This window comes from Sceloporus undulatus, chromosome 3 (genome assembly GCF_019175285.1).
Source record: "Sceloporus undulatus isolate JIND9_A2432 ecotype Alabama chromosome 3, SceUnd_v1.1, whole genome shotgun sequence".
Taxonomy (NCBI): domain Eukaryota; kingdom Metazoa; phylum Chordata; class Lepidosauria; order Squamata; family Phrynosomatidae; genus Sceloporus; species Sceloporus undulatus.
The window spans coordinates 103,966,880-103,981,913 of record NC_056524.1 but is presented as its reverse complement, the minus strand read 5'-3'; the positions used below and the strand labels follow the sequence as shown (position 1 = coordinate 103,981,913).

General features: G+C 41.3%; 1 protein-coding gene across 7 annotated transcripts in view; it reads left to right on the top strand.

Moving 5' to 3' along the window:
• TGFBRAP1 (transforming growth factor beta receptor associated protein 1) overlaps positions 1–15,034 on the top strand; it is a 28,807-nt gene that overhangs the window by 10,734 nt on the left and 3,039 nt on the right. For all 7 annotated transcript variants that reach the window (XM_042457193.1, XM_042457196.1, XM_042457194.1 and 4 more), the window contains exons 4-11: positions 635–789; positions 2,330–2,412; positions 3,746–4,087; positions 6,399–6,456; positions 7,634–7,777; positions 8,960–9,106; positions 12,071–12,230; positions 13,697–14,130. In XM_042457193.1, the coding sequence (XP_042313127.1) occupies positions 635–789; positions 2,330–2,412; positions 3,746–4,087; positions 6,399–6,456; positions 7,634–7,777; positions 8,960–9,106; positions 12,071–12,230; positions 13,697–14,130 (1,523 nt within the window). The remainder of the gene's footprint in view (positions 1–634; positions 790–2,329; positions 2,413–3,745; positions 4,088–6,398; positions 6,457–7,633; positions 7,778–8,959; positions 9,107–12,070; positions 12,231–13,696; positions 14,131–15,034) is intronic.

The following is a 15,034-nucleotide window of genomic DNA, read 5'->3' as shown; positions in this document are numbered from 1 at the left end:
TCTGGAAGGGCAAAATTGTCTTTCTGGAAGCATCAGCAAGTATTTGTGTATGTGGATAGTTTATGGGGATTTGTGAGCTCTCATTGTATTTTTTTATTACATTTGTAACAGCTCAAAGTGATATTCATAGTTCTCTGCATTCCCATCCACTTTATCTTTACCTCCATTACAAGCAGAAGAAGTTACCTACAGAAATCGCAGACTTTCCATGTTGGATTTTTCATATTCAGACCTGGCAGTCTGATGTGTCTCTTCCCCAGCAAATAAACAAAATGTAGCCAATTTATTTTAGTGATATTTCTATTGGAGTGCCAGGTCTTGTCAGCTGAACAAATCCTTTTAGGACAGATCTGAAGCATGTCAGCTATCTTGGCTTATTGTGATAGCTGACCAGGTTATTCCATTCCATTTATTAAAAAGATTTTTGCAGCGCTTGCTGCTGTATTTCTAATTTGAGTGGAAAAGAAATTGTTGGGTTGTATTGCATTTGAAAGGGTAAATTTCCCCATTTAAAAAGTGTATTCAATAAATGTGTATCTGATTTATTCTCTGTTTTTTAAAAAGTCCTTTGATATGGTGGAATGAATAAAGCACATTCTGTTGTCTTTTCTTTTTTCCTTTTTTTAATTTTCAGGGAAAGTAATTGTAGCAACCACCAAAGGGGTATACGTTTTGGTGCCACTACCACTGGAAAAACAGATTCAGGATCTTTTGGCCAGTCAGAGAGTTGAAGAAGCGTTAGTATTAGCAAAGGGAGCCCGAAGGAATATCCCAAAAGAGAAATTTCAGGTCTGTTGTTATTTAAGTTATGTATGGTTTTCTGAAGATGGTTGAATATCAAACAAGCTGTGAAGATGAAGCTTTATTTTAATATGGCTGATAATGTTTTATTTCAAGAGAGGCACTTTGTTCTTACTGCTGATTACAGAATGCACTTTTGAATGAAAGAAACTGTTAGAAGTCTGGAGAGCTGCGTTAGATGGATAAAAGAGAAACTGAAGAGTTCTGAGAGAAATGAGCAGCTCTAACATATATGCATTTTCCCCTGGAGAAATGGTGAAATGACCCTATATCTTCTCTTATGTTGATCTTAACTGTGGTCTTGCTACCAGATGGACCTGGTAATGTAACAAGTTTAGGAGTCAGTTATAAATATATAGATAGTAGATTTCAATGTTTAAAGCACATTTTAGACTATGGGTGCAGTCCAGCTAGTGTTCCTCTAATAATGGAAGGATTTGATTGTGTAACCAAGGGTGAGAGACACCTTTTGGCAAATCCTCCTATTCACTGTGCCCCCTAATCTTCTCTTAGTTCCAAAACACACTGCACAAAACAAACAGTCAAAGAGGGGGCATGGGGTGAAGGGGAGGTGAAGGCGGGTATGATTGTACCTTGCTGGCATGTGCATGGGCACACTTCTACTCCAATGCCCTGTTCTGGATTAAATGCTGCATATGCAGATTCACAGTTAACCAATGGGATGGCAGTTGCTGGAAATTCACTTCTGCGAAGGTGAGCAGGGATGGTGAGTGGAGCAGTGAAAAAAAGTATTCAGCGGTGTGGCTTGAAGCCGGGCCATGTGGTCGTGAACTGTGCATTCCAGCCACCTTGGGAGCAGGCGGTGCAGTTGGTGAGGTTTCAAAGTGGTTTTGGAAAAGGCAGCTTTAAGCCGCTTTTTCCTGCCCGTCTGTTTCACCCAATAGTTGTGACAACAGCCAGCTTGAATGGAGAGAGGAGCCCAACAGAGCTGGTTTCCCAGGAGACCAAATGAAGTAGTTCTGCAGTTGACTGCAGACTAATAAAAAATATACCTGTAATGTGGCTACATGGGCTATGATAATTAAATAGTCTCCTTCCAAAATAAATTGTTGATAAATGAAAGATATTTGCATTGGCCTGTGGCTAAAGCAATGAAATCTTTTGGACTTTTGGATACGTAGAAGATGGATAATTCAGCCGTGCTGTTTTAATATACTTGTAATTTTATACTGCCTACAGTTAGACAAAATGAAGTCAACATTTAGGAAAGAAAAAATATACATTAGATTCAGTTAAATACACATGTAATTATGATTTTAATAATTATATAGGTCTCTTGCCATATTTTCTGTGCTGCACTTGTCATCCTTTTGTAGTCCACTAAGGTCACAATGTTCTTTTAATTTCTTCCAACTTCCTGATTATGCATATTGTGTGAGCAAGTACAAAATGATAAAATTAGGCAGCCCAGTTCTGGCTTATTCCTCATTTCAGTGAAACACAAGTAGTGCGTTAGCAAATGGTTGACACATTTCAATGTTTTGTTTTGTTTTTCATTTCTTTTTAGACAATGTATAAGCGAATCCTTCAGCAAGCAGGATTTATACAGTTTGCACAGCTTCAGTTCCTCGAAGCAAAAGAACTCTTCAGGTAACCTTTCATATGGGGTGAGAAATACTCTTGGAGTGTAAATTGAGCATTGATTAAATCTTACTTAGCTTTCAAAGCTCTTAAATTGATTTATTTGGCTTCCAAAGGTCTTAAATTGTGAGATTTGGGATGGAATACATAAAAAGCATATGTTCAGACTGGATGAAGGCTAAATTGAAATAATTAAACAAACATACAACTCATTTTGATACACAGTTTGATTCTGGTATACTGGGATGTGTGGAAATGCAGTGAATCTACCTATTCCGCCTATGGGTATGTCTTGCTGCTTGTTAGATATGACTGATTTCACATACCTATTTCGCATACCTGATTAGGAATCATCTTAATACTTAGTGTTTTTGGCAAGCATTGTGTGTCTGTGGGCGGGGTGTGTGTGTATGTTTTCCAGGTGTTCTATCCTGTCCCATATGTTGGTACATAGCTTTTATTAGTATTGTGTATATGCTCATTATTGCACAGTCCCCTGGTAGTGATGGTTTTTGGTTTGGTTCCCAAATGCACAAATGAAATAGCAGAAATTGTGAATAATTCAGCAAGGGGACTCATATTTCTTTAGTTTATTGTTTAGGCAGTTGTTTGAGAATGATAAATTTGAAGATTGTCTGCCTGTGTATGTACAGTAGCACTTGGCTTGTAGTGTAATGGAATGGTGTAGGCTGAACTGAGCTGCTGAAATTGGTGCTGATATAGCATATACCAGAATGATGTCACCAAAAATCAGCAGTGGTGCAGGGAATTCTTTGTCCTGCAGGTTGACAGGCTTCTATGGTGTTGGAGGACATCACTCTTCTGTACCATAAATATCAACTTTAAATGCTCCTGAATTTTGGTGGCAGCTGTGGCTGTATTGGGGAACTTGGCCGTTGCCAAATTGAGGCTGACAGGAGACCCTCTCTTGTGATGTAGCTCCTGGTAGGTTGCAGGGGTTGCAATATGTTCATGAGCTCTGAGGTTGCCCACCATGAACTGGACAAATGGGTATATTGAGGCAGGTAGTGAACTAGGAGCATCATCACTAAGATTTACATGTGAGAGAGCTCTGTGTGTGTGTGTGTGTATAGAGAGAGAGAGAACACAGATCAGGGTGGGCAACTATTGCAGGCCTGGGTGTCAGTGTTCTGCCCCATGACCCTTTGTGGGCTCTATAGACTGCCTAAAATGTCAGAGTGCAAGTGGGAACCACTGTTTAATTGTCTTAAATAGGTGCACAAAACTCAGTATCCTCCATGTGTGTACACACACATTGTGTGGTTTGTGTCCATGTGTACGTTCTCTCTTTGCTTCATCTAGTTTGACACTGTAATTACAGAAGTGGCCAGCTTGATGTCCGGGAGCTGATCTCCCTCTACCCCTTCCTGTTGCCTACTACTTCTTCATTCATGCGATCTCACCCTCCTCTCCATGAATATGCCGACTTAAACCAGCTGACGCAAGGGGACCAGGGGAAGATGGCCAAGTGCAAACAGTTTCTCATGAGCTACTTGAGTGAGGTGCGCAGCACTGAGGTTGCAAATGGATACAAGGAAGATGTTGATACAGCTTTATTGAAGCTCTATGCAGAATCTAATCATGAAAGCCTTCTAGATCTGCTGGTCTCAGAAAATTCCTGCCTTCTCACAGATAGTGCTGCATGGCTGGAAAAGCACAAAAAGTAAGCTTGTAGCATCTGGAGCGTACTGTGTAGTCTCTGTAGAGTGCTAGATATTTTTTTCTGTCCAGTCTTTGACATGTTGAACCTGGCAGCTGTGGCCCTGTAAAACAAAATGAAGACTTTGGGCCTGAACAGACAGGCCAAAATAAAGCTGCTTCGGGCCTCTTTGGAGGTATGCTGTCTAAATGACATATGCATCTTAAGAGGCCCAAAGCTGTGCCAAAGCTGCGCTCCAGTCTGTAGGATAGCAGCGTGGCTTTGGCACAGCTTCTGGCCTCTTTGGATGCATACTTCATTTAAATAGCACACTTACAAAGTGGTCTGAAGCAGCTTTATTTTGGCCTGTCTGTTCAGGCCCTTTGATCCATAACTTGCCTGCAAATGTTATATCTGTTTTATTTTCAGAGAAAGAAAAAAAAACATTTTTACAAATAGAAAAATAACATTATAACAATACATTGCATACTGTTCTGTGCTTTACAAAAAGTAAACATCTTCCCTCTTTTTTTCTAACACACACACACACACACACACACACTTAGCTGCCCTCAAGTCAACCTCGACTCATGGTGACCCTGTGGATGAGACCTCTCCAACCCCCCATCTTTCACAGCTCTGCTCAAGTCTTGTAGTTTCAGGCCTTTGGCCTCCCTAATTGAATCTACTCATCTGACATGCGGTCTCCTCTCTTACTACTGCCTTCTACTTTTCCTAGCATTATTGCCTTTTCTAAAGAGTCATATCTTTTCATGATGTGGCTAAAGTTCAACAGCCTCAATTTAGTCAACTTGGCTTCCAGGGAGAGTTCGGGCTTGATTTGTTCTAGGATTCATTTGTTTGTCTTTTTGGCTATCTATAGTATCCTCTGAACTGTTCACCACCACCACATCTCAGATTAGTTGATTTCACCACTGTCCAGCTTTCACATCCGTACATGGTGATGGAGAATAGAATGGATTGGTCAGTTCTGTCTTTAGTGCTCAGTTGTATATCTTTACATTTTGCATTTCTCAGATCCTTTTTGCTTACTAACAAGTTTACAGTTTTAAGAAAACCTTAATATTCAGAGAATATGTTTTTCTTTAGAAAAGCTATCTGGGGAAGAAATGTTTGCTATTGCATAAGTGCTGTGTCCTAATACTGAGAAGGTTATTGTGTAATTGTAGCAGTCTGAGTTAAGCAAGGGTTGAAGGGCTGGCCTCATCTGTTCTTCCCAGTGTGACTCTCTTGCTGCTGCTTGAGCAGAGTAACAGGAAAGTGGCTGTCAGGTTTTGACCTTGTGAACTGCAGCAGGGATCTGTACCTTGTCCACCTCAGCTGCTGAGCCCTGATTTGAGTTTATCTATCTGTTTATATGAGAACCAGCATAGTGTAGTGGTTTGAGCATTGAACTAGGATTCTGGAAACCAGGATTCGCATTCTGACTCAACCATGGAAACCCACTGGGTAACCTTGGGTAAGTCACACTCTCTCAGCAACAGGGGAAAGCAATGGCAAACCCCATCTGAAGAAAATCCCCATGATAGGTTCACCTTAGGGTCACCATAAGTCAGAAATCTTGATGACACACAAGAACAAAAGTCTACTTAGGTATTGTATATCCTAGCTCTTGTTCAGTGTGAGGCTCAAAGCAACTTAGAATATAGGTGAAAATAAAGCAGAGCCAAAACAACGTAAAGTACAAAAGCTAAGAAACAATCATTTAAGGTAAATTTAAAATAATTTTAAAACATGTTGGTGATATAAAGTACAGCATGCTCCATTAGAAAGCTTTCTACAGAAAAAAGCTGTATAAACCAAATTTAACTGGGAATCAGGAGACATTGATCTAGATCCCCACTGCCTGTATTTAATGGGACTTGATCATTCACTGGTTGTGTTATCCATGGAGGATCCTGTAACCAAACCCCAGCAGATAACAAGGACTCACTGTAACGAAGAGATATGTGAAACAATAGTGTGAGATGGGAAGACCTTAGTCCCCAAGCCATCAAGTTGATTTACCCCAGAACAGATGGTTTTGAGTCTTCTTTTGTCTCCCTGTTTGTTGTCAAAACAAAAATATAACCAAAATATTTATGCTTTTACAGGCAACGTTTGTGTCTGATTTTAGAAGATGAGCAGGCAAATGTATCCCCTGCCAGAGAATAGCTACTGTTGGTTAATTTTAAAATGTAGGACTATCTAAGCATTAGTTTGGATCCTTAATTACTAGATCTAATTGTGTTAGTTACACAGACTGTTTTGTAAATACCAAATAATATTTCCAGTCATTTCTCTTTTGATATGTTTTTGGTTTTTTTTTAAACAGGTTTTTTGCACTTGGGCTCCTGTATCACTCAAATGGTCAAGATGCTGCAGCATTACAGGTTAGAGAGCCACAAATGGGTCCAGGAAATCAAAGCAACTTGTAAATGCTTCATAATGAACAAAAACTAGTTCTGACTCTTGTTTGGGCCACTGCAAATTCTCATGTGTATGGATTTAAAACTAGTAAACATGTTGTTGTCACTGTCCAGGTAAATGGCTCAGCTAACAGAAGGAGGGTAAAATCTTGAACTTTTCTTAGTGTCCCTCCCCTTCTTTACAATCTTTACAATCTTTTTGTTCCTTCAATGTATCTCTACAGTAGAAGGCCTGATATTAGTTCACTGTCTTCCTATCCTGGGTACATTCTTCTCCTCTAGCTGTGATATAGTTATCCCCTATCCTTTGTATCTATGTGTTCTGCTTGCTTGAGGGAATCTCTTCTAAAGTTTCATTCAGCCCTTGATATCCGGACCCACACACCCTGCAGATCCCAAAATCTGTGGATGCTCAAGTCCCATTGACCCCAATGGAAACATGGCCACACAGCCATGCCACTATTGGGGACAATGGGACTGAAGTCCTCCCTCCCACTCTGAAGCGTCTGCCCTGGGCTTCGGTTTGGGGGTGGAGGCTGGAGCCTTGTTGGCCAGAGAGAGCCAGAGCTGGAGCCGGAGCTTGGGTCTCAGAGCCTGGAAGTTCCGTCTCGGGTGTTGGGCCTGGTGGGGGAGCTCTCAGACCCAAGCTCCAGCTCCCTCCAGCTGATGGGCTTCAGCCTCCACCTCTGAACTGCCGCTGAAGCCAAGCTAGGGGAAGAAGCCTCGGAGGGGAAGGGAAGGAGAGGGGGGAGAGAGAATGGAGAGAAGAGGGGGGAGAGAACGGAAGGTAGGAAGGAGGGAAGGAGAACTTTAGTCCCATTGTCCCCAATGGCAGCACGGCTGCGTGCAAGTTATCCATGGGGGATTTTGGAACCAAACCCCAGCATATAACAAGATCCCCTGTGGATAACAAAATCTGTGGATGCGCAAATCCCATTAAATATAATGACATTGCAAAATGGTGTCCCCTATAAAATTGGGAAAACCAAGGTTTGATATTTGAAATTTATACTTTTTTTGAACATTTTCAAACTGTGGATGCTTGAATGCATGTATAAAAAATCCGTGTGTAAAAAGGGCTGATTGTATGAATTGTCATGAAATTAAACCTGTTTGGTTTTATATTTCTTCTGCATTTCAGTTATGGGTAAAAATAGTTAACGGAGACATTCAGGACTCTACACGCACAGACCTCTATGATTATATTGTAGACTTCCTTACCTCCTGCTCAGACCATGAATTGGTGTGGAAGTACGCGGAATGGGTCCTGCAGCGAAGTGAGGAGGTTCGTTACTGGATTCTTTCAAGAAATGATTTTTTAAATTGCTGTTGCTTGGATACCTTGTCTAGAGTCGTTAGTCCTTCATATCCTGTTCATTTTCTATTTTGGAAACCTTTAAGGCTATTCATACACAATTACAGCATCTTAGTGTCCCTGCTCGAAATATGAAATAGTGCACAGTAATGCAGTGCCAGTCAAATGGTGGGAAATAATTTGCAGAGTTTGGCCATTAAAATGACCTGAAATTTTTGTTGTGCAGAAGACTGCATCTTATTTTTAAGCTATATTTCTGGGAGACTTTATGTTCCCTGCACCGAGTGCTGGTAGTCTGTATCTGGAAAAATATGCTATCTCTGAAACTGTCTACCATTATACTCGTTTTAACAAAATGATTTTAGTATCACAGGAATCCATTACATGGGAGATGATAAACTGTTGCCCTTGTTGTCGGACATGCAGTTCCCACAATCCCATACCATTGGCTGGAACCTCAGATCTGAAATTCTGGGATCTGAAATCCAAAACAGCTGGAGGACCAATTGTTTTTCAGTCCTATTTTAGATATCATTTGTCATGCATTAAATCAAAATAGTTGCCTCCACCCTGTATAAGAAGAAGGTTTTAAATTTCATTTTTGATTTAGCCAATATTTTTAAAGAGGCAAGTCACAGCTCAGCTGTTCCTTTCTCCTAAATTCTGTAATGTGTAATGGAAGTTTAAGCTCTTTTCTGTTGAAACGTGTAGGGTTTGTTTTTGGTCACATAGTGGTTATTCATGCCTTTGGTGATTGAATAGAACTAGAAGATAGTAGATCCATTTTGTCACTTTGAATATATTAATAATAATAATAATAATAATAATAATAATAATAATAATTTGTTTTATTTATATACCGCTATTCCAAAGATCATAGCGGTGGACAGCAAGTAAGCTAATTAGCAAGTAAGCTAATTTGCCCCCAACAGTCTGGGTACTCATTTTAGCGACCTCGGAAGGATGCAAGCCTGAGTCAAGCTTGGGCCCTTTTGCTGGTCTTGAACTCGCAACCTTGTGGTTTTGGGTGAATGGCTGCAGTACAGGCATTTAACCACTGCGCCACCAGGGCATAAAACTAAAGCAACCTGGATCAGAAATTTGTGTGATTTCCTGAATGTGTCATGATTTTCTAAATGGGTCTTGTTTTAGGTTGGAGTATACATTTTCACAAAAAGGCCTCTGGAAGATGAACAGAAGAACAGTTTTAAGCCAGATGATGTCATCAACTGCCTTAACAAATATCCCATATCACTAGTAAAATATTTAGAATTTTTGGTTCTAGAAAGAAGGATAAAAGTAAGTTGGGGTGATGGTGAGTCTTTAGCAGTAAAAATTGTGGTATTGTTGTCATTGCTGTTGTTGGAGTTCAGTTCCCTGAATTTTTGCAAAGATTAGATCATTCACATTGTTCTGTGCACTGTTGCAGAACAACATTAGTAATATGTGGCTTTTAACACTTCTTCTATTCTCTCCTGTTTGCTTACACAGTCTTTTAAGCAGACTAGTTGCTTGGGGAAGAAATATAGTAGTACTGAGAGGTGATTGTGACACAAAGTATGTATAAGGCTGCCATTTTACTGTATATACTCATGTATAAGTGTAGAAATTGTAGTCAACAAATTGACCCAAAAAACTTGAGTTGACTTATCCACGGATCAATATAAGTACTGCACTTTTACTCTTATAAAAGATGGGGCTATCTGCTGGTGAAAGGCAAGAGCATAATATATCCTGGAAGCACTGACTCTCCTCTATTCTCTCATCTATCCCACCTTTAGTATGAGCACAAACATTATGCCTGCTGGAATTTTGTAACTTCTTTGGCACTGTTTTCTTTGCATCATCCTTTAGATCCTTTACAACATGCCCCTAAGTTTTACCTTCAACTTATCCATGGGTCATATCAAAATCCATAATTTTGGCCCCAAAACCTACAGTCAACTTATACATGACTTATAGTTGAGTATATACAGTAGTTACAAATGTGATAAACCATTACAAAAATAGAATTAACCTATACAGTATTTGCTCCTGGAAGACCACTTTGATTAGCTGAAGGGGAAATGGCTAAAATAGAGGTACTACAGACCTGCACTTTGTGCTGGCCTGACTGCCTACTAAGGCTGAACTAGGGTGGAGCATTCACGTGCTCCGAGCCCTAGTTCCGCCGCCCTGCCACCATCATGGCGTGCGCCCATCCATATGGCACACCATGATGATGCACGGGTGGCGAAGCGGCCAAATGGCGCTGGCCAGAAGGGGTGTCATGGTACGCGAGCGCACCTGTGACGCCCCTTCAAGGAAGCTGCTTAGAACAGCTTCTTTTGGGGTGTGGGTCAGTGTCGCAGCATACGGCTGCTGCAACACTGACCCAGGGCAAACAGGGGCAGTGTTTAGCCACCCATCTGTATAGCCTCAAAGTGTCCTGTTTGATTCTGTTGAAAATACTGCAGTTACATCCTGGGCAGGGAATTAGACTAGCTAGTCTCTACTCTTCTGGATAACTGGATATCCTTCCTATTTAAATGATTCCCCTATTTACCATATTTTCCGGCATATAAGACGACTGGGCGTATAAGACGACCCCCAACTTTTCCAGTTAGAATATAGAGTTTGGGATATACTTGCCGTATAAGACTACCCCTCTTCCAATGCACACCAAATAAAAATTTAAAAAAACATCAGATTTGATTTCAATATGGTAATTTTAATTCAAATGCTTATGACATGCAGGTACTTGGCAGGAAAAAGTGTTGTATACAAAGCCTGCTTGGATTGGTCAGCTCTCCCTGCCTGCTCAGCCCTCCCTGTCTCCAAGATTTTCTTCTACCGTACTTGTACAGCGCCACCCTTGCTGCTTTCATATGGCCAACACATATGGTGGGTATGCGGCCGTGGCCGTTTTTGAGCTCCCCCCACCATATGCGGCAACCGCAGATTCTCCACTCCGGCTTGGAAGTTTCAGCCCTATAAGATGACACCCGGCGTATAAGACAACCCCTGACTTTTGAGAAAATTTTCCTGGGTTAAAAAGTAGTCTTATATGCCAGAAAATATAGTATTTTGACCAGCCCTAATGAAGTGTTCTCTTTGGACAGCTTTTAAGGTCAGGATACAAGGTTTACCTAGTTGCTTTTACATCTCCCCTGTCTGATGCAAAGCTTGGAAAAGTTATTTTTGGACTAGAATGCTAGAAATAGGCTCTTGGGAATTGTAATCCAAATGTCCTAAATTTTCTCAAGTCTGATCTGATCAAATTCCTTGTGAAGTGTTCCTATATGATGATTGGACATACAGCAGCACCAACATTTCCTGCTAGTTCCGAAGAGGATTGAGGGCCAACTTTAGGGATGAGAAGGTCTTTACTGTCCACTTTGCTTAGAGCAGAAGTGTAGGTTCACAGCCTTTGTTTTTCCTGTGCAACAGATTGTAGAATTTGAAATAAGATTTTTTTTAATAATTTTATTTTACAAAAAGAAAAGGCCCTTGCCAAGGTAAACTACTGAATTTGAATGGGAAACATGCAAATGAAATGAGAATGGCAAAACTGTAGTGCTATAATGCCATGTAAATGTCTAGATAATAGGATTTGTGTTATTTTAGGCTCAAGACAGACAGGCTGAAAGGGGTGTGGCGGTGGCAATTCTAGGGTTAGGGACTGTGCAACAACCGCACAGTCCCTAACCCTAGCATGGCATGGTGGCATCCTAATGGTGGTATCCTGTCCATAAGGGCGCCGCCATCTTGATGTAAGAGACACGCAGCGCATCGCTTACGTCACGAGTGCACCATGGGTGCACTCGTGATGTCCACCCAGTGCCATAAAAAGAGCCCATTTTTTCCGGATTCTTTTTACTCCACAGGGATGCTGTGCAGTTTGCTGGCTGCAGCGTCCCTTTGGAGGGAAACAGGCTGCCGCCAGCCGCCCTTTTGGGGCGTTCTGTCCCGAGCCTTAATTATTTTAGTTACTGCTCTGGTGGGCATATTCTGAAAGGCATGGTGATTTTTTTTTAATGTATGTGCTCTGAAAATTCAACTTTTCTTGCCACACAGGAATATGGCTATATTAGTGGAATTTCTAATTTCAGAATTTGCTAAAGTCCTTTTCAAATACTTCCTATGCATATGTCTATATTTGACTTCCTTGCTTCCTTAATCTGAGTTAAAGTTTGTTGTAATTCATAGTTGTTGAAAACAATAATAAGGATTGCTTACAGAACCTTATGGAGATCATCTTAGAACTGTTTCTTTTACTGGCAGAAGGAGAAGTTCCACACCCATCTAGCAGTGCTTTACCTGGATGAAGTGATGCATCTAAAATCACTGGGTTCAGAGAAGTATGAAGAATTGGCCAAAACGCAGACAAAACTACGAAATCTTCTGCGAAAATCAGACCTTTATAGAGTTCATTTTATTTTAGGTAAGAGGACTAAAATTATACTTATAGTAGTGTGGTGAAGAAACTTTCCCCCCCTATTGCAGGCCATAAACCCTCAGAGTTCCTCTGTTAGGGAAAGATTAAATGCTGAACAAACCCAAGAACCAAAAGTATGCCCCCCCTCTCTCTTGCAACCACCTTTTCTTTCTCCTTTTTTGCTGTCCAGTTGACTGCCAATGGAAGGATAGTTTGCTGTCGCAGAGGTCTGAACTTATCACTTGCAGAGAGCTTTTGAAATTAAACTATCCAGCCTGGATTAGATACTGTCGAGGAACACGCATAGAAATAGCATGAATGGGAGGAAAAAACAGGACAAAACTGAACAGGGAAGTTATCACTGGGATAATTGTAAATAGCTTTCATTGACAATAGTCTCTTCTACAATATAGCAGGATAAACTAAACAGGATAGCTTGCTGCTGCATCCAGTAACCCCCTAAAATAAAACTGGCCCTTTGTTGTTTACCAGTGTCATCCCTGTCGCCCCAGAACATCTGGAGGGCCCCAGTTTTCCCACCCCATCCTAACACATAGGATATTGCAGGTCAGTCTAGCCCTTTAGAAAACCTCTCTTGTAGGATATGATGTGAGCAGACAGTCTCCCTGGTTGACAAATCCTTCCACTACTTACAAGGAAGCTTGTAAGAATTTGGCATACCATTCGTATGCAACCGGATCATAATCTTGGGCCCGAAACACATGTGCCAAAAGAAGTGGCTTCCGGCCACTTTGGGGGTGTGACGTTCAGATGATGCATGCCCCCAAAGCAGCCAAAAGCTGCTCCGCTGCAGCTATCCAGCCTTTTGGCCTGGATCAAAAAGATGTTGATTAAATCTGGCTCCTGGTGGGCTGTCTGCTTTGCCCCTTGGTGAGCTCATGGATCTGTGCCCCACTACACATAAAGATTAATCCAGAATTGTGAGAAAGCTGGCAAGGCCTTCTTGTGACCCAAGACTTTTGGCCTCTTAACATTGCTACATTTAATGCAGGATTATACACAAGCAAAACAGCATTGCCAATGATGACAAAAATATTGGACAGAATCATGAAAAGCTCTTCCATTAGTCTGGGGTTCTGATGCAGCCAGGAGAATTGGGAGTGTCATTGTTAGGAAAGTGATTTTTTTGGACCACAACTGCATAGCCATGCTAGATATGGTATTCAGAGATAGTAGTTTGGAAAAATAGGTTTTCCAAGCTCTGCCTGGTACCAACTCAGTTTACATGGGGAAATGCCTTCTGCTCATGTACAGAACTGCTTTACATAAGGATAACAGTGAACCCATAATTCCAAGCGCAGTGCCAAGAGTTGGGGAAGAACTTTCTGTTCAATTATCTTTTGGGTTACTTTTTTAGTTTTCAATTTAGTCTTTTGAGTCCTCGTGTTTGTATGGGAAATAGATCCTTATCTTGCATTGACAAGGACTCTTCTTAAATACTACATTTGCAGATAAAATCAGCGGAACAGATCTTCATGTGGAGAGTGCAATATTATATGGAAAATTGGAAGAGCATGACAAAGCTTTACATATCCTGGTCCATGAACTGAAAGACTTTGCTGCTGCTGAGGACTACTGTGTATGGAAATCTGAGAGCAAAGACCTTCCTTACAGACGGAAACTTTTTCATATGCTGCTTTCAGCATATCTGAATTCCAGCACACTAGATCATGAACTTGTCATGGCTGCTGTGGATCTCCTAAATAATCATGCAGCTGAATTTGATGCTGTGTGTGTTTTACAGCTAATTCCTGACAGCTGGTCAGTGCAACTCCTTTCCTCCTTTTTGACTGGTGCAATGAGGGAAAGCATTCATACACAAAGAATGACACAGATTGCAGTGGGCTTAGCAAATGCTGAGAATCTTGCCTATAAGCATGAAAAGGTGAGTGTACCATTCAGACTTTGTATGAACATACTGAAATCTCAGGATAACCCTCAGGAACATTTTGATTTCTGATGGATGGAGCACAACCCAATGAAAGCATAATCTTTGATGGTTTCCGTCCTGCTTTCCTATATTAAGTACAAAATGTGACAAATTCCCTTCTGAAGGAAACACTTGGTAGACGAGTAGCCTGCTTCATTTAATTCCAATTTTATAACTTTGATTTGTATGTGGTGCTAGTAGGCTTCTGTAGGCTTCTACCCCTACCACTGACTGTTCAATTTTATGGGAATCTTTGGAGAAGTCGGGGTGGGGGGATATACCATACTGGACTGTAAGTCAACCTCATGTAGAAGCTGAGATCAGGTTTTCGGGTCAGAAGTACAGATTTTGATGTGGCCCATGGATACGTCAAGGGTAAAAGAAAGGGGGCATGTAAGAAAGGCCCTGTACCGATGGACAGGAAGAGGCGGCGGATCATTGTCGCAGAACAGCATGTGCTCAGCAATGATCCGTTCCAAAATGAAGCTGCAAAATGCAGGTTTTTTTCCGCACCACTGCTAAGGCGCCATTATCACCCTGGAGTGGTGTGGTGATGTCTCTTGTGCACCACCCAATTTGGATGTGGAGCACACGGCACATCATTGGCATGCGCACCATGTGAATGTGTGTGTGCCAAAATGGTGCCTGGAAAATGTGGAGTGTGCAGACACTCTGCTCTCTTGAGCCCAAATTCTGGCCCTAGGATGAGGTAAAGAAAAACGATGCCAAAGAATTAAAAAAATTCCAGTAGGCATAACTGGATTTGCTCACACTAAAGTCTGGATGGATTGGCGGGGGTCGGTTTCATTGCTTCCAGGACAGGTTACACTTCCACTTTTCACCAGGGGATGGTTCCTTC